The 25,481-nt window shown below is 37.0% G+C and overlaps 3 protein-coding genes and 1 pseudogene across 8 annotated transcripts; 1 reads left to right on the top strand and 3 right to left on the bottom strand.

The window, feature by feature from the left end:
- Positions 1-48: 48 nt before the first annotated feature.
- Positions 49-23,828, bottom strand: LOC127900887 (disease resistance protein RPV1-like). The gene is made up of 2 exons (XM_052436237.1): positions 23,705-23,828; positions 49-982 (listed from the first exon to the last, which is right to left on the bottom strand). Exon 2 carries the CDS (start codon positions 976-978, stop codon positions 400-402), a length of 579 nt encoding a protein of 192 aa, XP_052292197.1. The 5' UTR covers positions 979-982; positions 23,705-23,828; the 3' UTR covers positions 49-399.
- Positions 1,558-5,539, bottom strand: LOC127900886 (serine/threonine-protein phosphatase 2A 65 kDa regulatory subunit A beta isoform-like). 6 transcript variants are annotated; one of them, XM_052436236.1, is made up of 4 exons: positions 5,167-5,220; positions 4,271-4,716; positions 3,476-3,722; positions 1,558-1,858 (listed from the first exon to the last, which is right to left on the bottom strand). In XM_052436236.1, the coding sequence occupies exons 2-3, from the start codon at positions 4,661-4,663 to the stop codon at positions 3,480-3,482; spliced, it is 636 nt and encodes a 211-aa protein (XP_052292196.1). In that variant the 5' UTR covers positions 4,664-4,716; positions 5,167-5,220; the 3' UTR covers positions 1,558-1,858; positions 3,476-3,479. The 6 variants fall into 6 exon arrangements, with proteins under 6 accessions (XP_052292196.1, XP_052292194.1, XP_052292192.1 ...); XM_052436234.1 differs by having other exon boundaries at positions 1,558-1,894; positions 5,167-5,219; XM_052436232.1 differs by lacking the exons at positions 1,558-1,858; positions 5,167-5,220 and adding an exon at positions 5,435-5,539 and having other exon boundaries at positions 3,334-3,722.
- Positions 13,317-25,481, top strand: LOC127900740 (uncharacterized; annotated as a pseudogene).
- LOC112496808 (disease resistance protein RPV1-like) lies at positions 21,037-23,706 on the bottom strand. The gene is made up of 2 exons (XM_052436206.1): positions 23,126-23,706; positions 21,037-21,889 (listed from the first exon to the last, which is right to left on the bottom strand). The coding sequence occupies exons 1-2, from the start codon at positions 23,596-23,598 to the stop codon at positions 21,052-21,054; spliced, it is 1,311 nt and encodes a 436-aa protein (XP_052292166.1). The 5' UTR covers positions 23,599-23,706; the 3' UTR covers positions 21,037-21,051.

Genomic DNA, 25,481 nt, shown 5'->3' with positions numbered 1-25,481 from the left:
GGGAGATTGCCAATTTTTCTATTGAAATTAATATATACCACACCACTGATCTACAATCTCCCAGTAAATTAATAACTCTTAAATTACAGGAATATGCGTGATTTTTTTTTTTTTCGTTCTAATGGTGGTATCTGAGTGAGAGGTTGAAATTGCTTAAAAAACGACAGACCACCCCTAATTTTGTTACATATATATTGTACAATTCTCGAGCTTTTATTATTAATTCTGTCACAATTATTTTATAATTATGAGAGCTCAAAAGTGGGGAAGTCAGGAAGTCTAGAACTTGATCCTTAAAAATTTTTAAAATTGTAGTTTAGCAGCCGGATATTTAACTAAGAGTGCTGCGTGAATTTTATTTATTGTTAAATATTAGTATGAGAAATTAAAAGTAACTTTTCACCTGATATTCTGAGAAGGAAAGCCCGACAAACTGGCTGCTTCCTTCAAAGCATTCCTCCAACTCCTCAGCTTCTTTGGATTCTCCTTAAAACTTTCTTCAAGCTTCGAAAATAAATTGCCAAAACTCCCAGTTTGGTTTCTGACGTCTGATGGATCAACCCGATAGAAAACAGGAATTACAATCTGTGCATACTCTTTCTTGCACTCGAGGATCTTTACAAGTTCATGGAGACACCATCTAGAAGAAGCGTATGATTCAGAGAAGACGATAACTGAAACGGCTGATGCTTCAATTGCATTCACAAGTGACTCCGAAATTTCATCTCCTCTGTTAAGTTGGTCATCAATGAAAGTTTGGATAATTTGTCGACATAGAGCAGAATAGAGATGGCTAGTAAAGTTGTCGCGGGTGTCCTCTCCTCTGAAACTAACAAAAACATCATACTTCTTGTTGTTCCGAGAAGAAGAAGCCATAATCAACAGAAACAGTTGAATTGATGAGAGAGAGATTTTGATTCGGATGAAAACAATTATTGAACCAAATGTGCGTGACTCTGTAGAATAAATCGATGCCATGAACCTTCCTTCAAGTTCCGTGATAATTTTTCAATTTCATCTCATTGTCCAAGCACCATGCACTCCACCATGATTGATTAATTCCACTGCTTTGTGGACTTTTAGCTGAAAAATCCACATGAACACCGTACTTTTCAACATACGGCTTATGTGCTTTCATACTCATGGCTATCAGCAACGAGGGGCTGATATTTTAGTTTTTATCTCTCAATTTATCTTATCGGTCCTCATCTCTCAATTAATTGTATTTAGTTTCAAAATTATTCTTTTTTTTGTTTTAATAGCTCTTTTTCATGTTCCTTAGGGTTGATTGTTAAATATATGAACTCTAACTTCAAAAAAAAAAAATAGTTTTTTTTTAAACTTATATTTGATTTTTAAACATATATATTTAAATTTAAAAAGTAAATTTTTGGGACCTTTGCTGAAATGGGATTTCAGCCTTAATCATTTTTCTACTGAGTTTCGTGCGTTAGCCCTTCAATACTTTTTAATCTTCACTCCTCGCTATAACTCCACACTTGTAATGCTTGTAATAGTCTGTTGAATCACCAAATTGACAATTTGCTAGTGGTGTCATAGGCAACCAAAATGAACAAGTCATTGCTTTAGACTTTATGATTATCAGAATTGATCCAACAAGTTCAATTCACATTGCATATGGAGAAGTAAATTATAACTTTCCAGCAAAAGCGGGTTTATACAAATCAACTATAGAAGTGTCATCTACAAGAAAGACTTCTCCAAATACACACTAATCACAAATCAGATAGCTAGCATTGAAGCAAGAATCATCAATACAAGTGTACCTGAGAGAAATTCACAATAACAGGAAGAATATGTGCCACACAATCCTGAGGTTCCAACAGCTTTCCAAGTGCTGCACAACCCTCGACAGCCAATAATCGAACAGAATCTTGATGGGTCAAAAGTTAATTAAAAAACCTCATGTGGGGTTTTCATATATGAAATGAACTTTAAAATATAACATGCATCTATATAAGCAAAACATAAGTTACTATTCACAGAGTAATTTACTCGAAAATTTAATACATGAAATGAACGAATTATGTTCCGAACACCATACCACACATCTGTTTGACCATTCATACATTATTTTGAACTCAACATGATTCTTTGTCAAGATTGATCAATATCCTAAGATTATTTATTTATTTTTTAATATTATTTTGAAAGAATTCTTTTTCCTTTTTTTTGGGGGGGGGGGGGGGGGGGGGGGTTCAGGATATTGCTTTCTTGAGCTATTTACCACGATAAAACATATAGCTATGTGTCATGAAGGAAAGTTTCTTAAACTATCCTCAGATAGTCATGTGGAAAATCTCACAGTAGCATCGATCTGAGGCATGATCAAAATTAATCCTTTTGTACCGCACCCAAATCAATTCACTTGTCTTCTAGCAATAAAGACAATTAGCCAGGAGATATTCACAAGCCAACTAGGTTCAATCTAAGGACCATAAGTTTAAATTTATTTAAATAGCATCTCTTTGCTAATAAAGTTTAAGTTTAGGAATATCACACAAAGTTCTGTCACTTGGGGAAAAAAAGAAAAAGAAAGGAGGTCATACTTCAGTGTTACAATAAACATTTACTGTCTTCAATTTCCAGATTTCAGGTAACCTTAAGAAGATAATTCACGAAAGAAAAATAAGTAACAATAAACATAGTGTCAACATGCAGCCAGCCCACCACAACTGCTAGTGTTCACATGAACCAAATGTTTTAGGAATACCAATCCTGTTCCTGTTAGTTCAATCTAGTTGTTCATTTTATGTCTACCCCAACTTCTATTAGCAGTAATATATTATATTTTTCAACGCCAAGAGTCCCACTGAATGCCCAAGAAATCTATCATGAAGTATCAGCCAGAAAACCCTGACCCAAAAGATGAATGAAGCGTAAAGCATTTTCATAGAATCCATCTCCTCATCAAACCGATGATCACAATAAGCAAACTGGAAAAAAAAAAAGCCAGATGATTTCCACTGCATTGAATCTATATCAGTGGAAAGATGACAGTCCCACCATTGGACTGCTGCCAGGCTATCACGCGTTCTCATTAAATCCATCCTTGACCTGCTGCAACTTACTCTCCTAGCCATATTAATATAATTTTTATCTCACATTCAGAAGTATATTCATCTCAAATAAACTTTAATTACGTCGCATATATTCTGCACAGCTATTATAATTTCATGTTAGCAGCTCATACTTCTTTTACACGTTGCATGCACCATACATGTACTGAAGTTGCAAGAAAGGATGCACCACTTCTATGTCAGGACATAGGTAACCCTAGATGACAGTTATCAAGAGAGCACTCAATTCAAATAGGCAGCAGCAGAGAATTCAGGTTGCATAATTAAAAGACACTTGAAGGAGACGCGTAAACCACAAAGTGACGAGCAATATCCAACAATAGAAACAGATAGAAACATGTTCTCCATAAAACATAAATTAATTATTTAATTACCATCCTATGTCAGATCCTCAAATATTGACATGATGTCTGTCTTCAAATGAGCAGGTTCAACAGTTGCAGCAAATTTGCGCAGATTGGATGCAGCAGACCTCCTAACCATGGGCATGTCATCTTGACACAATTGGGTGTATATTGACCGCAATTCTGTCTTTAAAATATCTGGGGCACTTGGGTAAGCAATGTGAAACAGCCCACATGCAGAAACCCGAGCTGTAAACCATTCACCAGCTGCTAGTCTCTGAATATACGAGGTTTAAAACATGTAGAAAGCAAAGACTCAGAAAATACACAGGAGAATAATGAAATACCTATCACAAAGGAATTAGGAAAAAGCAAGCATTCACACAGAAGTACGTGGTTAAACTGCAAGAGATAATGTTTCTATATGCAGCCATAGCAAAAATATATCAGTAAATTATTTTAAAAAAAATTATAAATGCAGAGAACCGTGGAAAGACCTTCATACGCATCTCAAGTTACTCATATTAAATAGCTTGCTTTACTAATGTTTCTTTCAATAAAACATAATTTCATTAAGGTAGGTAAGAAATGGACAATGTGAAGTACTAACAAGCTTCAAAAGCCAATACAGAGGTAAACACTTAGCAAGCTGCATATTTTTCTAGATGTTTGGGAAAGTGCTTCACAAAATGAGGGCATAGTAAACAATTTAAAGGAAATGAAAATTCTTCCAAACATACTGCAGTTGTGTTTCTTGAACATAGAAGATCAACATTACAAAACAACAATTCAATAAACAAACACGACAGAATGGTGTAATCTAACCTTGACCAGAGGAATAAACCAATCAACCAAATCACTCTCCCTCATCTGAGACCCAATTCTACACAAAGACTCAACGGCTTTGTCCCTCATGCAGGTCTCCTCAACAGTACAAAGGGTCTCCAGAGGCGGAAGCAAAACATGGGCATGCTCAACTCCTCCCACATATGGAATGAAAACACCAAGCTCTTCTGCCATTGCAAGAAGTACCTCATCATCATCGTCATTGTTTGCACTCAGAAACGGAATTAATTCCTTTGGAGTCCGCTCCTCCCCAAGAGCACGTGCAATTGTTGACAGCCTACGTATTGAGTTCAACCTAAGCTGTATGTCATCATTTTTCAGCTCGTCTGTGAGAACGGCTATTGGGTATAATGGTTCATCAACCATTGCCATTGTATTTCAAAACTCTTGGAAAACCCTTATGATCAAATATCTACCCAGAAGCACTGCAAATCAGATGAATTGCAACTTATATATTATCACAAAATTCAACACAAAGATTTCCAAAATTCAAATTCAATATCAATTCGATGACTAATAAATGGTTTGAATATTCCAGTAACTATAAGATGCCAATTCCACATTATCCAGCACCAAGATCCCAAATTTTATGAAGTACTATCGTTCAGATAGTTTTTGGCTGGCAATTAAACAGAGCATAAAAGAAAAAATCACGTGAAACAATAACGTTGAGATCTGGGACAAACCCTAGAGTTCAACTCCAGAAACTAAGGTAACCATAAAGAAAACAAAAGGAAGAGACAATAAAGAAGATTTTGAGGCCTTAAACACTGATGAAGTGTTTGGTAGCTGGGAAAACGAAAGAAAACGAAAACGAAAGTAAAATTGATCAGTTAACAAGGGCAGGAGAAATTAAATAATAAATAAATAGTTACCAAATCAAAAGGTGCCTAATAGTACAGCTAGGCTAAACTGAATTCAGTTTTTTCATTAATCATTTCTAATAGTTACTAAAATCATTAAATAGAATAATTAAAATTTTTAAAATTTCTATTTTATTTTCTTGATTGAAAATTGTGCGTCAACTAATCATTAAGCGAGAATTAAATGTTTTAATATTGATTGGTGAAGATAAATAACAAAACTAATAATTAAAAATTACGATAAATGGAAATGACTTAGAACTGAAGATGCTCTCAGTACCGATCTCAATACCCTCCCGCAGCGACCTCGGCTCAGAGAGAGGAGAGATTTACGAACCTGGGCCTGTCATAAACTATACTGCATGGGCTTTCTTCGGGCTCAAGTGAAAACTACTAAATAGTTGAATAACTAAAAGGTAATTTCATAGTAATAATAAGCATCACAAATTTTTTTATCTCAATTTTCATTTTAAATAATATGATATTCGTTAATTGTCGGTAATTCTTTACAAGATTTAAGTGAATTAATTGTATTATTTTTATTAATCAATTGATGAATGTCATGTCATTTGAGATAGTTTTTTTAAATAAATAATTTCATATGTACAATATTACTCATTATGTACTAGGTGAGTAATAATTAAAAAATGTTAGATATTATTAGGGGGTTGCAGTGTTACTCCCATGAAATAGTTGAGGTGGAGCGCACATAACACGTCATTTCTGGACTCATCTGGTAAAATCTTGACAAACATATATGTTTATAATAAAATTAACTAATAATGACAGAGATTTCGCCTATGAAAAAATGTAAAACACATAGCTTTCATATTTGATTGACATATTGAGAAACTTTTTCCTGTGTTATTACATTTTCGAGCACGAAGACGTTTATTGATAAAATGTTAAATAGATTCATACTAAAATACTTCACTTTCATGAGTAATCAGAAATTTTTATGTGAATCATGGCATCCTAGTAAGTTGTTTAGATGATTCAAACGTACGGCTTATTTGATAATGAAGTGTTGTGGATTTTATGTTGCAGCTACTGTAACTACTAAGAAAAAAAAATTATTTTTACACTTAAAAATATAAATATTTGGTTAAAAATTATAAAAATAAAAAAATAAATTTTTTTTGAAAAACTGTAGACTAATGTTTCAATAAATTTGTTTTGAAAATGGATATTATATGTATTGATTTCTAAACCCCATATGCTATTAAGAATTTCTATGACAAAACCTCTCCACTGCATTACTACATTTTTTATGTATATGGGGGGCAGAGCAAGCTAAAGCAATCATATTCACAAGTCACAAAGCATCAGCTTATCAAACTGTCTCAGTTGACAACGACATGTATTCAACTTATGGACCAGAAATAATGATCTTTAAAGCTATCTCAACGCTACCAATGGGCCTTTAGCCTAGTGGGAGAACCCTTTCATTTACAATGTTGAGAGTAAGAGTTCGAGCTTTCATACAAGCAACTCAAACACTTGTAAGCTCTCTTGTAATCTCTCTTGTTAGCAATACAAGTTTCCTTATTCAGCTCCATTACTCTCTTCTCTCTAGCTCTTCCAAAACCTCTAGGCTTAGCTAGTTGAGAAGTTCAAGGCTTACTTAGCAACATTCGGCAAAGGTTGTCTAAGTGCTGCACGGGTTTGCTGCGCAAAACACTCATCCCATGACAAGTGGTATCAGAGCTAAGGTTTGCACGCACGCAAGTTAGCTCACGAGCAATGGCCAACCCTTCGAATGTAGCACAAGAGGGTGTTGTTGGTGTGGATATTCCATCGGAACCAAGCCGCGGCCGTGAGGAAGAGTGCGCCCCAGGCAAGACTCGCGGCAAGTCCAAGGCCCCATCCGTGGATGCGTTGAAACCTCACATAGCCACTCTTGAAGTCACATTGTCCGCCACTCAAGATAGCCTCGATGGTTTAGAGGAAAGAGTGGACGGTCTCAAGGGAGAATACGCCGAGTTCACGGTAGCAACAAAAGCCCTCATCCAAGAGCAAGCGAGCACTCTCAGAGGTGAGTTTCGTTCAATCCATGATGAGTTGCTAAAACTTCGTAGCTTTGTTCAGGATGAACTACGCGCTATCTGTGCGGAAGTGGATGAAGTCCGCTCGGATTGGGCATGGCACAAGCGCACACTCTCCGCTAGTCCAGCTTCTGCAAGCACGAGTGATGCGCGGCGCATTGACGTGCCAAAGCCCGACACCTACGATGGCACACGCAACGCCATAATCGTGGACAACTTCCTATTTGGGCTTGATCAATACTTCGATGCCATGGGTGTTCGAGATGAGGCATCGAAAGTGGGCACATCATCCACCTATCTTTGAGGCGCTGCACAACTATGGTGGCGTCGCAAGCATGGCGAGATGGGCAAGGGCATTTGCACCCTCGACACTTGGGCCGACTTCAAGCAAGAACTCCGAAAGCAGTTCGCCCCAAGCAATGCGGAGAAGGAAGCGCGAGCGCGCCTACGTCGCCTCAAGCAATCGAGTAGCATTCGAGACTACATCAACGAGTTCAATACCCTTATGTTGGAGATAAGCGACATGTCCGACAAGGATTCACTCTTCTACTTCCAAGATGGCCTCAAGGATTGGGCCAAGACCAAGCTTGATAGGCGTGGTGTTCAAACACTTGACGACGCCATCGCCATTGCGGAGTCGCTCACCGAATACTCTACCCAATCCAAAGATAAAAAAGCCAACCAAGGCAAAGGTGGGGGAGAGAGTCGCAAGGACAAAGGCAACAACCGCAAAGATTGGGGGCAGAAAAAGCCGCCTAGCAACAAAAGCGAGCAAGGAAAATCGGAGGGCAAGAAGGAGGTGCCAAAGCCACGAAGCCCATGCTTCTTATGCAATGGTCCTCGTTGGGTATGCGACTGTCCGGAGAAAAAGTGGCCCAACGCTCTCGCAGCCCAACTCAAGAGCAACCCCACAATGTCCTCGGAGAAACCCCAACTCAGCATGGGTTCTCTCCAACGCCTCGGCGCACTCAATCGCCAACAGCCCACACTTGTCAAGAAATGGCTCATGTATGTAAGTGCGAAGATAAACAGCCAGTCCGTCTGCGCGCTGCTAGACACGGGAGCAACGCACAACTTTGTGTCCGTAGACGAGGCCAAGCGCTTAGGCCTCAAGGCAACCAAGGAAGGAGGCACAATGAAAGCGGTAAAATCACTCGCCAAGCCAATTGCGGGCATCGTACAAGGCGTTCACATAACGCTTGGAACATGGAGCAGAAAGCTTGATTTCTTCATCGTCCCCATGGATGACTTTAAGATGGTCCTCGGCATGAAATTCTTCAACCAAGTCCATGTCTTCCCGCTGCCCGCTACGAATTCCCTAAGCATCCTCGACGGGAGTAAGGCATGCATGGTTCCTACGGAACGAGGCAAGATCGAGGAGAAGACGCTCTCCGCCATACAATTCAAAAGGGCTTTTAGAAGGACCCAAGCTTCTTAGTCTCCATTCGGGAACTAAACGAGGAAGGAGATTCCGGAAAGTCGCCAAGCCAAGTCCCTCCACGAATACAAGCCGTCCTCAACGAGTACAAGGACGTGATGCCTCTAGAACTTCCGAAGAAGCTCCCACCTCGACAAGAGGTCGATCATGAAGTCGAGTTGGAACAAGGTGTGAAGCCACCAGCCTTGGCGCCCTACCGCATGACGCCACCCGAACTAGAGGAGTTACGGAGACAACTCAAAGACTTGTTGGACTCAGGATACATTCGCCCCTCCAAGGCCCCATTCGGTGCACCGGTCCTTTTCCAAAAGAAAATGGATGGATCGCTGCGGATGTGCATCGACTATAGAGCGCTCAACAAGATCACTATCAAGAACAAATACCTGATTCCCTTGATTGCGGACTTGTTCGACCAGCTTGGCAAAGCGTGGTACTTCACCAAACTTGACTTACGCTCCGGGTACTACCAAGTACATATCGCCAAGGGAGACGAACCGAAAACAACTTGCACAAAAAGGTACGGATCTTTCGAATTCCTTGTCATGCCTTTTAGCCTCACTAATGCACCTGCCACATTCTGCACACTCATGAACAATGTGCTCCAACCATTCCTCGACCGCTTTGTGGTCGTGTACTTGGACGACATAGTGGTGTATAGCACCACACTCGAAGAGCATGCCCAACATTTGCAAAAGTCCTCCAAGTACTCCGAGACAACGAGCTCTTCCTCAAATTGGAGAAGTGCTTGTTTGCCCAACAAGAAGTGGAGTTCCTTAGCCACAAGATTGCGGGCGGGAAGTTAATGATGGAAAATACCAAGGTGAAGGCCATCCTCGAATGGGAACCTCCCACGAAAGTTCCCGAGCTTCGCTCATTCCTTGGGCTGGTGAACTACTACCGACGCTTCATCAAGGGCTACTCAGCCAAGGCGGCACCCTTGACGAATATGCTCAAGAAAAACAGACTGTGGCATTGGTCCGAAGAATGCCAACGCGCATTCAAGGAGTTAAGAGCAATTTCGGAGGAACCCGTCCTCGCTTTTCTGGACCACACCAAGCCGTTCGAAGTTCAAACGGATGCCTCGGATTTCGCCATAGGTGGAGTTCTCATGCAAGAAGGCCACCCAATAGCGTTCGAGAGTCGAAAGCTAAACGATACGGAATGCCGCTACACGGTGCAAGAAAAGGAGACGACGACCATCATACATTGCTTGCGGGTGTGGTGACATTACTTGCTAGGCTCTCACTTCACGATCATGACGGACAATGTAGCGACAAGCTACTTGCAAACACAAAAGAAGTTGAGTCTGAAGCAAGCTCGGTGGCAAGATTTTCTTGCGGAATTCAACTACCGGCTCGAGTACAAACTGGGTAAAGCCAATGTCGTTGCGGACGCTCTAAGCCGCAAGGTTGAATTGGCGACACTTAGCATGAGCCAACCGAAGTCCGACCTTGTCTCATGCATCAAGGAAGGCCTCCAATAAGATCCGCTAGCAAAGGACTTGCTGGAGAAGGTGCTCGAGGGAAAGACAATGCGCTTTTGGCAAGAGGAAGGCATCCTCCTCACAAAGGGAGATCAGTTGTACGTACCAAGGTGGGGAAATTTAGGGAAAGAAGTCATCAAGGAGTGCCACGACTCCAAGTGGGCTGGTCACCCAAGAATCGAGCGCACCACAGCACTAGTTCAAGCCTCGTATTTTTGGCCGCACATGAGGGACGACATCAAGGCATACGTGCGAACTTGTCTTGTGTGCCAACAAGACAAAGTAGATCATCAACTTCCAGCAGGATTATTGGAGCCGCTACCACTTGCAACAAGGCCATGGGAAAGTGTCTCCATGGACTTCATCATATCGTTGCCCAAGTCCGAAGGGTGCGGCAGCATCATGGTCGTTGTCGACCGTTATAGCAAGTACGCCACTTTCATCGCCGCACTAGTCGATTACAAAGCGGATGAAGCAGCTCGCCTATTCGTCAAGTACATTGTGAAACTTTGGGGAGTTCCAAAGAGCATTGTGAACGACCGAGACCCTCGATTCACTGGGCATTTTTGGACGAAGCTCTTCAAGATGTTGGGGACCGATCTCAAGTTCTCGACAAGCTTCCACCCACAAACGGATGGGCAGACCAAGCACATCAATGGCCTCCTCGAGATGTATTTGAGGCATTATGTAAGCGCTCATCAGCGGGATTGGGCGAAGCTACTCGACATCGCCCAATTTTCTTATAACTTGCAACGAAGTGAGGCTACGGGCAAGAGTCCGTTCAAGATCATCATGGGATTCCAGCCCATGACCCCCAACGCCATAGCCTCAACTTACGGAGCAAAAAGCCCCGCGGCACACAAGTTTGCCCGCGAATGGCACGAGGAAGCAGACATCACATGAGCATACCTCGACAAGGCTGCGAGGAAAATGAAAAAGTGGGCGGATACAAGGAGACGACTTGTTGAGTACAAGGAAGGTGATCAAGTCATGATCAAGCTCCTACCCGAACAATTCAAGACGTTGCGGAAAGTCCACAAGGGGCTAGTGAGGCGCTACGAGGGACCCTTCCGAGTTGTACGACGAGTGGGCAACGTCTCGTATCAACTCCAACTTCCGCCAAGACTCAAGATCCATCCAGTCTTCCATGTGAGCCTTCTCAAGCCATATCATGGAGACGTCGAAGACCCAAGTCGCGGAGAATCAAGGCGCGCGCCAACAGCCGTTGTCACCACATTCGACAAAGATGTGGACTACATCCTTGCGGATCGTGTGGTCTCGAGGAGGGGCGTGCCAGCACACAACGAGTACTTGGTGAAGTGGAAAAACCTCCCTGAAAGCGAAGCCACTTGGGAATGTGAAGATAATTTGTGGCAATTCGCTGAGCACATCCAGAATTTCAAGCACGAGAGCGCGACGAGGACGCCGCGAGATTAGGTGGGGGAGGATGTGCGGACCGCCCAATTTGCCCACCAAGAGCCCAAGACAAGGCCAAGAGTGCTAGCTTGGCCCAATTCCAAAAAGTTCTGGGCAACTCTAGCACATTTGAGCTTGTAAATACTCTAGAATTCTCTATACATTTCCAGCACATGTAAATTCTAGATAGTTGGTAGATTTCTCTAGAATCTCTAGAGCTTGGCAAGCCTCCCCTATAAATATGGGATGGCATTTAGCATTTGCACAACAACAAGCTTAGCACAAGCAACTCAAACAGTTGTAAGCTCTCTTGTAATCTCTCTTGTTAGCAATACAAGTTTCCTTATTCAGCTCCATTACTCTCTTCTCTCTAGCTCTTCCAAAACCTCTAGGCTTAGCTAGTTGAGAAGTTCAAGGCTTACTTAGCAACATTCAGCAAAGGTTGTCTAAGTGCCGCACGGGTTTGCTGCGCAAAACACTCATCCCGTGACAATATGCTTTCTTTTTATGGGCAGTTATCAAATTAATTCTTACTTAATTTTTTGTTGGGTGATGATATCTTCACCCCATATTTCTTGTAAACCTGCCCCATTTTTTAAAAATAATTACAAAAAGTATACATTATTTTTAAAAAAAATTAAATAAAAAAGAACTTTGGAGAACAAATTAACGAATCTATCCTAATTTATTTTTTTGTGACATAATTGTTTTTATTATATTTGATTATAAAGATTGCTTTGGCATAATTCTAAATTGATTATTTTATCCTTATAAGGTAAAAGTACCATGAATTTACTTTAACTTCAATACGTTTCTAATTTTATATCAAATTCATTGTTTTTAATACTACTTATTAGTATGAATATAAAACTTTAATTAAACTAATATAATATCTCTATGGCGGAATACATGTAAATTATTAGGTTGTCAAATTTATATCATTTACACGTAAGGTAGAGAAAACAATAATTAAATTTCATTTAAAAACTTTAGTTCACATAAGTAAATACCAAAATTATTAGATACAATAATTCATGTTTATTGGATAATTTGGTCATTTTATATTATACTAATAAAATAGTAAAATAAAATTTATATTAAATTTTATGATCAAATATGGTCAAAGAAATCTAAGAAAAAATTAATAGAAGGATTTAATTGATTAATTATACAAAACCATTATTAATTTGTACTTTTTTAAAAATATTACGAATTTTTTATAATTAATTTGGTTATGTGTTTTTCTTCCTCTTCAGGAGACGAATCTGGTGAAAGTATTGACATATTTCAACTTGCTAGTTTATCCCCTGAAATGATTTTGGAGGTAAGAATGCAAATCAATTCATTACTTTCGTGCACCAAGTAATTGGAGCTTGAGAAGCTATTATTCTTGATCCTAGATTAAAAAAAAAAACTCTTGTCAAATTAGTTATTTTTCTGCATGTGATTTGATCACAGAAACAATAATTGCTGCTGCTGTACTAGAGGAAATGCATTTTTATTATAATCTGGATTGTTTTGCTTAATGTTGAAATCTCATTTAATTTAATCAGCTAAAATGTGAGCACTGACATATTGTTGTTGCAACAATTTTGTTAATTTGATGATCTAGAGCAGTTGATGGAGATAATAAAGCCAGCAGCCAAGGAAGGGGCAATGCTTGTTTACACTCTAGCCGATCCTTCCATGGGGAATCTACTAAAAAGGCCTACAAACTATTAGAAAAGCAAGAGCTAAAAGTTTTGGATTCAGAGATGAAATAAGGAGCAATTATTCTGAGATGGATTATGTTAGAGAGGAATTAGAATTTTCTGGTAGAATATTTGTGCAAAATCCTGTTTGGCCTGTAATTGGTTAGACAAAAATTAAGTTTCATTTGTTCATTTTGGTGGTTGAACATTTGTTGACAGTCTGCAGAGTGGGTAGACAAATGCAGATGCAAGATTGTGGTGGTTGAACATTTGTTGATATGCATTATATTTAAGTTGTATATTTAACTAATGTATTAGCTTCTCTTATTTGTAATCATATTAGCTTTTTTATTTGCAATAATAATGTCAGTTGAGTTTAATATACCAGCTTCCTGGGCTTAATATATCAGCTTCTCTTATTTGCAATCCTCAACAAGGTATTTATAAACCAAGAAAGAAACAAAAGGAATCCCAGAACAAGTACATGCTCAACACACATTGAGTAACACATACAATTAATTGAAGTTAATAACAAATCGAGGGAACTTAAATCTGAGTTGCCGTTTTAATTCTATTGAAACAATGGGCAATATAATTTATTAACAGAGCATAAAGATTTGAGTAATATAAAGCCACTCTTTCTTTGAAACAAATAAACATGGAGGCTGGAATTACAGGATAAGCTTTCCTCAACATCACGAAGACTGCAATTACAGGACAATGAGCTTCAACTCCCTAACAGTCAACTCATAAACAGCACAATGTCCTACACGAGTTACCTTAACAAGACGATTACGGCAGCTATCGGGGACAAGACTATTGGTGCGTGAAGGAGATCAGAGCCGACACTGCGTGAGGAGAGCTGAGACTTGCTGGCTGCTAAGTGGTGTGGGAGATCAGAGCCGACACTGCGCGATGAGGAAACTTGGGAAAATTCGAGCAACGCTGGCTGTTGAACAGAGCGATACGCGGGAGAGAGTTTGTTGCATGCGCGTGCGTGGCAATTTTTCTCCCAAAATTCAGATTTTATATTGTGTGCTCAGTGTTGTGCTTAAGTGTTGTGAGAATATCATTTTTCCTTTTTTTCAATTATGTTATATAACATGTGAATTTATTAAAGGCTAAGTCAGCCAAAACCAAAAGCAAATTAGAATGATTTTTTTTTTTTTTTTTGAGAAGGCAAATTAGAATGATTTTAGTTGCATTGAGTTGGACTTTGTACAAACTTTGGGTTGGTTTAGTTTGAAACTCGCGCTTGGATCGTAAGTTAGAATTTGGGGCTTCCAATAAATGGACTCCACATTTTTTCTCCTCGCATCCGTAGCATAATTCTATATGTACTAAAAAGTAAACAAAATTTAGTACAAAAGATAAAAAATATTTTTTATCTTTTTAGTGAATTTTTTTATTGATAATGTATTATTTTTTATACTATTTATTTTTGTGTACATATAATTGTGGGCATCCGCAAATGTTAAAAATCATTAATTATTTACCTTTTTAATTCATTTCATACAAGGATAAAATAGATATTTACATAAAGTGATTAATGGGGCTGATGAGATATATTACTGGTCAAATATCACAACTCCTTTACTTTTATTATCAATAGCTTGACCTTTAGTTATTGTCCTTGCTAACTTGAGTAAGACTCATTGATAGAACTAATACTGGATTTCTTGGATGAAGTGGTTCGAAAGCCAACTGTGCTTATAGGTAATTATGTTGGAGCCTAGCTTGTGTTATTGCCGCCTCAGGTATATTTATTTTAACTTCCTCTTGGACATTAGATATTCTTCAATTTGCTTGGAAAGAAACACTTGCACCACCTAATTAGCCTTCTTGTAACTAAGGTTTGCGATAAACCTGGTATATTTTCTACAATAAGGATCCAGTCAAACACTTGTTCGAGGGCTTGTTCTGTTGAATTATGGTGGCGGCATATGAACAACAAGGCATTGGTGACGACTGGAGAATCAAGCTATTGTTTCCATTGCTTTGGTTCATTGATTTTTTGTTGAAGCAAAGGCCAATTGCAGATGCAATCTTTGAAGATGTGAAACAAAGGTATTTTCTCTTCTCTCTATTCAGTCCATTTTTCGTTATCCTAAAACACTGGAGTCAAAAATTAAAAAACTCTATGATGTGTATATTGGTGCTGCAGGGACGAACATTTTACTGTCCATCTATGCAAATAAGGAATCTGTGGATGAAACACTGGTAGAGGTATTAATATTCTCCACTTATGTGCCATTTTACCCTCTTACAAAATTGGCTACCCAAAATTCATGAATTGACCTCAAAACTGCGGATCATACGAGAACCCGCCAATGATGAAGGGGCACTTGATGCATTTGTTTCGATTGTGACAGGCCCATCAGGGCCGAACCCCGTGCAATTGATGCCATCGATCTCTATACCTGTACTAGTTTTATGGGGGGATGAGGATCCATTCACCCCCCTCGATAGACCTGTTGGTAGATACTTATAATCTCTGCCTTCTCAACTTTCAAATGTGAAGTTAATTGTATTGGAAGGAGTAGGACATTGTCCCCATGACGACAGACCCGAGTTGGTCAACGAAAAGTTTTGATGAGCATTATATATTATTCCTATTGTAAAAAGACAAACCACTCTTGCATTTATATTGTATATATCAAATCTTATTCAACCGCTTGAATATCTTTTGGCGCCGAAAAGAATGTAGGAGAAACTGATCCCCGACAAGTTGTAGAAGCTCCAAATTGATTCAAGGCATGTATCAAATTATTCAATAAAAAGTCAAATTCAGCACAATAATAAAGAACAATGATTTAGAAATCTATATTGCTCATGTTAACGATATGTGAATGATAGGATCCAATTTTATACATGAAAAAGATACAACAATCTAAATCGAAATATAAGTTCACAGGCATCTTCAATCCTTTCCTTACAAGTCAGTTTTATAAATATAAATTCCAGCCATAGACGATACCACGTCAACTATGGAATCAAATGCACCATTCCAAATATTGAATTGGTACATATACTTGAAAAAGTGCACATATGTTTAAGCAAATGGATTCACAACACAAATAAATTGAGTGAAAATGACAGCTATCCTTTTTTTTTTAATCAGTATACATATATATATTTTTTAAAATATATAAGATTTGATGGTGTTTTAACTGTTCCCTCTTTATGGCTTTTGTTTCCACATGATGAAACTTTCCCATATACAACAATTTAGATTTGAGAAAGTAGAGAATATTCAAATGTGATTGCATTATATAGATGAGAGTTGATAAGGTGCGCAATGGGGTGAGTGGCATGCTTTCATTGATAGAGATATGGGCCCACAACATAGCTCCGCCAATAAGAACTGTTGTGTGTCCTGTAATATCCGACATCGCCTAGCTTGTGAGTTTTATTACTGGTGTATAAGTCACGTGCTCTCCTAACTACGTGGATGTGTTTTGAGTTGTAAGGCTCAATAACAAAATCGTGATGTGTTGTGTGCACAAAGCAAGAAAAAGAAGGCCAATAATTTTAATTTTACATTGTACATCACGTGCTTTTCATACATTATACTCTTCGCCTAATAAGGTAAAGTTCTCTAGTGTGAATTTGTGTTTGATGAACCAGATCCCTCGAAAGTTATTACATGGATGTCTTGTTCTAAGAACTGATTTTGGCATTTTCTCCTATTATTAATTGTCATTAGAAAAAGGAAAACAGTGAAACTACATTCATGAAAATCTCAGTCTTCTTCGTTATAGTTGAAACACGTGCTTGGATTTTCTATTCAATTCGTAGACTCCGGGGTGTGAAGTAAATGGATCCCACATTTTTTCACCCCGCAGCACTGGCACTCCAAAGGTGGAAAAACATTAAAGTGGACTGCCTCAGGAATGCAATTGCATTTCCAAAAACCATTAAAATCCTCTTCGCGGAACAGATAGTACCCCAAATGTAAGTGATCTGATTCTATATAATTAACTCTGCTCTGAAATAACTGTGTGTCATGGGGACCACAATCTTTGGTGGTTTTCACTTTGAGCTCAAAAGAAAATGAAAACCTTCTGCCACAATCTACATGACGGTCTGAAAATGCTAAAATAGCACAAAATGCAATGCCCTGCACTATGTTATTACGGAAGAAATCTGGTGGCATCTCCAAGGTTATAAAAGATCCCACACTTTGAAACTGAAACCACTTTGGAATTTCATTCCCAGGCATTACGATATGAACTTTGCCCATGGAAAAACCTCTCTGTACCAAAAAATTATAATTTTAAACCCAAAAAAAAATTGTAGAAATTTTAAACAGAGAGAGTTAAAGACACACATTTTCCTGTATTTCTTGCCAACGGACAGCTAGCTTATGGTCCATATGCGGAATTCTCTGGATATCTTCAACAATTCCTGCAGTAGAATTACCTTCCAATTTAAAATTATTGCTCCGGTCAAAAAACATTGCCTATAAGATTCATAACTTAGAGAACAAACCTAAGAATGGTTGCAGTGCCGGGCAACCTCGTGCAAGGAATGGAGGCTTTGGTAAGGATTGAAGTCTCTCACTATAACTTAAGAGGAGGTATCGCAACATAAAAGGTTGGATAATGCTTTCTGGTATTCTTTCAATATTGGTTCTCGCTAGATTCAATATTATTGGCGAGGATAATTGGCCAAGACATTCGGGCAATCTCTGAAGATTTGAGCAACCACAGAGATTAAGAACTCCAAGAGATTTCAACTTCCATAGGCTGCTTGGGAGACTCTTAAGCCTTTTGCAATTTGAAAGGTCCAAGAACCCAAGCCTAAGTAGACGCTCAATTGATGAGGGCAGTTCTTCAATTGCAGTCCCCCTTAAAAATAACCAGCTTATATTACCTGATGAGATCTCTGGAAGCCTTTTCAGTTTTGGGCAGCCCGAAAGATCAAGTTTGGTAAGAAATTCCAAGTTAAATATTCCAGATGGAAGACTTTTCAGGCTTTTGCTACCTCTTAGATTCAAGATAACTAGCTTGGTCAGACGTGACATCAACGTGGGATTTGGAGTTTTGGCAATTAGCTTATTGTAGGCAGCATGGATTATCTGGTTTAACTTACTATAACGCTGCTCGGTCAAAAAAGAGGCCAAGACAAAATCGTTACCACGTATAATAATTTAATATTGTTATTGAAAGATTGCACATATATAATAAGATATGCATACCTTCACACAATCCCAAAGTTGTTCAATGTCATTATCAGGCACTTCAAGTAACACAAGCTTCTCTCCACTAAGGTTTGAAGGCAATGACTTCAACGGATATCCATGCCAGTGAAAATATTTCACTTCAGCAAATCCAGGGTCTTGCAAATAAGACACCTTACATTTGTTCTCTCTATTGAATGATGAACTATAGAACTTTAAAAATCTCAATTTAGGCATCTTTGTGAAAGTACTGGGATTTAGACGGATCTCTTTTACTTTTGACATATCCAAACAGATGCCCTCAATTTTTTCTGTCCCCTAAAAATAAATATAAATAAATAAAGTTAAAATCAAATGAAAGATATGTATATTCCACTAATGAATCAAACTTCAACCCCACCAAGACAAATTTTTGGGGCAATTTTGTCACTAATTCACAATTAGAGGTAGCTTAGTTATTAATTCAATTTTTATTTATTCTTGTATGGAGTTTATGTGGGATTGGAGTGGGGCTCTCTGTCATTACTCGTATCAAATTTCAATAATTCATGGTTATAGTTATTGGTAGGCAGTTAAACACTTAATTGCAAATGCACAAAGAAACATAATAACACAGGTACTACACAAATTTACATATCAATTATGCTTACAAATGGTTATGCAAGTTGTCATCGCATTTATAATTTATTGCTACATCATCTAACCACTATTGTTTTTTCTAATCATTGCCACTCTTCTATTAATTCTAAGACTCATCAGTTCGACCGTATGTAAATATATTCCCATCAAGTTTTTAAACACTACATTATTCCAAAATAATAATCCACAACAAACTGCTTACCTTGTTATATGTAAGAACTTCATAAATATCCTCATGATGCCACAATCTACTGCGGTTTTCAGGATTAATTGATTCCTGTCGAACAATTTCCCTACCCAATTCTTGTAATAAATCATGCATTGTTATCTTTTTGTGTGAATCAATAGCAATGAGAGACTTATCAACAAGAACACTTATACCTATTTCTGGGTAGAAGCCGCTTGCATTAAAGAATTTCATTATAGGATTTACATCCTCACCTTGAAAGAAACAAGCAACATCAAGGAAAATACTTTTCTCTTTATCGTCCAAACCATCATAACTTATTTTTAATACCTCTAGAATGTTGGGGAAAAATCAGGTTTTTAAATTTATATAAAACCTTTTGAAGATCGCTCTCATATAATATATAAGAATTCGTATTCTAGAAATCGTACCTTGAAAATCCGAGTTGGCTTTTTCCGCTGAAGTGATTTAGGCTCCTAGATCACGATCCCCCACCACCACTCCTGTTAGATCACGATCCGTCACCACCACGCTTGTTAGATCACGAATTGTCACCAATGATCTTCCAGGTTATGACTCAGGTTCGATCTGCACTTGACGTGTGGGCGCCTTTATCACTACCAAAGCAACTAGCATGAGAAAATTTTTCTCTCAACAATAGAGAGAAAAATCTTATTCTCCGATCTGTATAAAGTGGCTTCACTCTTTTTCTTTAGAGAAAAATAAGCCTTTTATATCACCCTTTAGTGAAAACCCTAGGCTCCAAATAATTCAAAAACCAAAACCCACGTTATTTGCTTTTTCAATAGGGGACCCACCTTGTAAAATAACATAAGGCCCCTTATACAAAAGCTAATTAAATGGAGCCTCCCACTAAATGATATATTTAGGCTTTTGACCCAAATAGCTAGTTATCTTACTTATTAGTCCAGTAGTGGTGCAGTCAATTAAATGAGCTAACCCGGGGATCATTTGGGAACATACAATAGTGGCTACAATAATTAGGCATGTAATTAAACTAGCCCAATTATTTAATTCCAAATCTACTCCACTAAAAGATTGGAACTGACTTCCATAATTGTATGCTCGAATAATAATTCGTCCCAAGCCACATTGATTTCTTTACTGCACAATCCTTTGTACCACATCGTTAATTAAATTGATATCTCAACTGTCCAATCAATTTAATAACATCTTATTCCTTGATCCTTACTGGTTTTCTCTAATGATCATTTTCAACATACTAAATATGTTGACACACTCTGGCCAGAGAATTCTATGATCAAGTGCCGAAAACCCATCAAGAGATGTGTTGTATAAATTCTATATTGTTAATCTATAACTCCAATACTCATAATTGCTCCCACCAAGATACCGGGTAATCTTGACCACAAGGATGTGTCGTGCCCATTGGTAACTCAAATGGAATAACAATTACAATCATGAAATCATAATTAACTCAAGATTAAGATTACAGTAAAATCAACGCCTATGAGATTTAATAAGTCTGACAGTTATTACAAAGTTAATTAAATCTCATATGTGATCCTGTTCAATGTAGTCGTACTACATCAATAAATTCATACATGATTAAGACAAATCATTCAATGAATTTATTACAGTCTATACCTAAATAAAGTGCCCAACTTTATTTATCAACTGCGAACTAAATTTATTTAATCATAAGATAACTTGTATTTATGTCTTCTGTGAATCCACATGGTGATCACATAAATACATATAATATGATTAAATGGACTTTAATACAAGTATTAATGCAATTAAGATATTTGAATAAAATACCTCATTTATTTTATTAATCAGAAAAATAGTTTATTACAATTAAATAAACACATATGCTTTTAAAGAGCATATTTTCCCAACATAGAATACTTGGATGGAGGATTCTTTGCAATTTATCTGTTGCGCTTTCCCAGACTTCTTTTTCCCTTTTATATAGAAAGCAACCCAAAACTTTAAGAGCTAAAGGAACACCTTGAGCATATTTCATTACTTTGCTTGAAAGTTCCTCATAACCAACATCAGGATGGTTTTGTTTGAAGGCATGTCGACTAAAAAGCTCAATAGCGTGATGATATTCTAATGCCTTCATCTCATAGATTTTCCTCACCCCCCAATTTCTAAGCACTTGTTTATTTCTGGTGGTTATTATGATTCGACTCACAGGCGTAAACCAATCAAGACTTCCAATTAAAGATTCTAATTGGCTGAAGCAAGTCACATCATCAAAAACAATCAGAACCTTCATGCGGCTTAGCCTTCTAAAATTGAGGTCAATATAAGGCATCACATTTTTATCCTTCAATAAATTTGAAAGAAGTTTTTGTCGTAAGCAAGCTAATCCTCCTGGTCTTTGTGACTCTTCTCTAACATTTTCGAGGAAGCAAGAACCTTCAAAATCACCCGAGATTTTGTCGAAAATAGCTCTAGCAATTGCTGTTTTGCCTATACCACCAATGCCCCAAATCCCTAAAGCGTAAACATCTTTCGACTCAACAGCTAATAAGGATTCAATTTCCTCAACTGTTGATTCCACTCCAACCAGCTGATTTTTGTTATCACGGGGATGAAACACTTCATCCAATCTCTTCAAAATGTGATTAACAACTTCATTTGTAAGTTCCGACTCACACCTAGCAAATACATAAAATTAGCCAAAGTAACTTCAAATTAATACGAGGAATTTGCATTAAGTATGAGATAAGGGAGATTGTCAGTTTTTTTATTGAAATTAATATATACCACCACTAGTCTACAATCTCCCAGTAAATTAATAACTCTTAAATTACAGTAATATGTGTGAGTTTTTTTTTCTTGGAAATTATCATTGTACCACCTCTCTTTTGTCTTATGTTCATCCAACCACAATAAAATTCTAAGATATTCTTTTCATCACCTTTCTTTTTAAATTTGTATCAATTAGCCACTTTTGCACTAACACCGTTAAATAATTTTTAAAAAATGATAAATTTACCCATAAATAAACTAAAAGATCATTTTATTTTATAAAAGCTTTGAAAAATAAAAAAAATTATAATTATAAAAATACCCCTAAATTTAATAAAAAAATAAATCCCAAATAGAGGTGCTCAGCTAATTTTTATTAAATTTTGATTTTAAAAATTATAATTTTGCAATATTTTAATAAAAATAACTGAATTTATTTATTAAAAAATTATAATTTTGTAAAATTTTATTAAAATAGCTGAATTTATTTAGGGGATTTTTATTAAATCCCAAAATTTTGTAATTATTTTTATAATTATAATTTTTTATTAAAATAATTTTTATTAAAAAATAAAAATTGTAATTTTGTGATTTATTTTTTAATTAAAATTAGGGGTATTTTTATAATTATATTTTTTTATTTTCAAAGTTTTTATAAAATAAAAATGGTCTTTTATTTTATTTAGGGGTAAAATTATCATTTCGTTTAAATTATTTAACGATGTTAGTTCAAAAGTAACTAATTAATATAAATTTAAAAAGAAATGTGGTGCAAAGAACATGTTAGAATTTTATGGTGGTTGGATGAACATAAGGTAAAAGAGAGGTGGTGCAATGATAATTTTCCTTTTCTTTTTTCTAATGGTGGCATATGAGGAGAGGTTGAAATTGCTTAAAAAACGACAGACCACCACTAATTTTGTTAGATATATATTGTAAAATTCTCGAGCTTTTATTATTAATTCTGTCAAAATTATTTTATAATTATGAGAGCATAAAAGTTGGGAAGTCAGTAAGTCTAGAATTTGATGCTTAAAAATTTTTTAAATTGTAGTTTAGCATCTGGAAATTTAACTAAGAGCGCTGCGTGAATTTTATTTATTGTTAAATATTAGTATGAGAAATTAAAGGTAACTTTTCACCTGATGTTAGGAGAATGAAATCCACACAAACTTGCTGCTTCCTCCAAAGCATTCCTCCAACTCTGCAGCTTCTCAGTATTCTCCTTTAATCTTTCTTCCAGCTTCGAAAATGAATCTCCAAAACTCCCAGTTTGGTTTCTCACGTCTGATGGATCAACCCGATAGAAAACCGGAATCACAATCTGTGCATACTCCTTCTTGCAGTCGAGGATCTTTACAAGTTCATCGAGACACCATCTGGAAGAAGCGTATGATTCAGAGAAGACGATAACTGAAATGGCTGATGCTTCAATTGCATTCACAAGTGACTCCGAAATTTCATCTCCTCCGTTAAGTTGGTCATCAATGAAAGCCTGGATATTTTGTCGACTCAGAGCAGAATAGAGATGGCTAGTAAAGTTGTCCCGGGTGTCCTCTCCTCTGAAACTAACAAAAACATCATACTTCTTGTTGTTTCGAGAAGAAGAAGCCATAATCAACAGAAACAGTTGAATTGATTAGAGAGATATTTTGATTCGGATGAAAACAATTATTGAACCAAATGTGAGCGACTCTGTAGAATAAATCGATGCCATGAACCTTCCTTCAAGTTCCGTGATAATTTTTCAATTTCATCTCATTGTCCAAGCACCGTGCACTCCACGATGATTGATTAATTCCACTGCTTTGTAGACTTCTAGCTGAAAATTCCGCACGAACTCCATACTTTTCAAGACACGGCTTCTGTGCTTTAATGCTCATAACTGCCAGCAATAAGTAGGGTTGATATTTTAATTTTTATCTATGAATTTATCTTAGTGGTCCTCATCTCTCAATTAATTGTATTTAGTTTCAAAATTATTCTTTTTTTTGTTTTAATAGCTCTTATTCATGTTCCTTAGCGTTTATTTTAAACATATGAAGTTTAACTTTTTTTAAAAAAAAATAGTTTTTTTTTTAACATATGTTTGATTTTTAGATATTTACATTTAAATTAAAAAAAATAAATTTTTACGACCTTTGCCGAAATGAAAATACAGAGATTAAATGGGCTTTTACCCTTTGTGTTCCAGCAAAAGTAAGCGTACCTGGAAAAAATGGAATCTTTTACAAATTTGTGAATTTTTTTTTTTTTTGAGTGCAATTAGAAATCATTAACTTGGCGGGAGAATTGTGGCTTCAACGGGGTAACCGGTTAGATCAAAACACATGTCAATTGATTTATGGCTGCCTATCAAATCTAATTGAAGATTTAGATGCATGGGTTCCATCGTAGGCAGACCCACTCATCTAATTATGGAGTGAGGAGTGAAGAGTGAAGACTGGTACTTTTATTGTAGAGAAATGAATGCTTAACTTATTTGTCTACTGTACTTGAACATAAGAATTAGTAAGTGGCACTTTGCCATTAAAGAATTTGTGAGTGTCCGAATATGTACACTACTTTAAGCTGGTGAGTGTTGACTAGTCAATGGTCATGGTTAAATACATTTTTTTTAATGGATCCGAATATTTTAAGGTAATTGAAGAAAGGTAACTATACAAAATTTTTATTAATTTGTATTTTTTAAAATATTGTGAATTCATTATAATTATGTTTTAAAGTGGTGTGAATTTACAAAAATAATGGGATGGAAATATCCCTACCCTTTTTTTTTTTGTTTCTTTCTTTTGAAGCTAAAGATTCAACACTTAGTGAAGACACCACGTACGTGTTGCCCACAAAGATTCCAGAGAGGACGTTTGCCGCCACTGAATTTTTGAAATTTTTTTTACTATGTTTTTAATGAATAAAATGTATGACAAATGATATTTTATTTTAATTGTGTTATATAACATGCGAATTTTCTCTTGTCTGTATTCAGGCCATTGTTCATTATCCTAAAACACTAGGGTCAAAAACTAAAAAACACTATGATGTGTATATATTGGTGCTGCTGGTAAAGACTGAGGAGCAATTTACTGTCTATGCAAATAATGAATCTGTGGATGAAACGCTAGTAGGCATTAATATTCTGCACTTATGTGCCATTTAAATTTCTTACAAAAATGGCCACTCATAATTCATGAATTGACATCAAAACCACAGATCATACGTGAAGCCGCCACTGATGAAGGGGCACTTGATGCGTTTGTTTTGATCGTGACAGGCCCATCAGGGCTGAACCCAGTGCAATTGATGCCATCAATCTCTATACCTGTACTAGTTTTATGGGGTGATGAGGATCCATTCACACCCGTCGATGGACCTGTTGGTAAATACTTCTCATCTCTGCCTTCTCAACTCTCAAATGTGAAGTTAATTGTATTGGAACAAGTAGGACATTGTCCGGATGACGACAGACCTGACTTGGTCCACGAAAAGCTGCTTCCTTAA

Source organism: Citrus sinensis, chromosome 3 (genome assembly GCF_022201045.2).
Source record: "Citrus sinensis cultivar Valencia sweet orange chromosome 3, DVS_A1.0, whole genome shotgun sequence".
Classification (NCBI taxonomy): domain Eukaryota; kingdom Viridiplantae; phylum Streptophyta; class Magnoliopsida; order Sapindales; family Rutaceae; genus Citrus; species Citrus sinensis.
The sequence above is the reverse complement of the archived record's forward strand: the minus strand, read 5'-3'. Positions and strand labels throughout refer to the sequence as shown.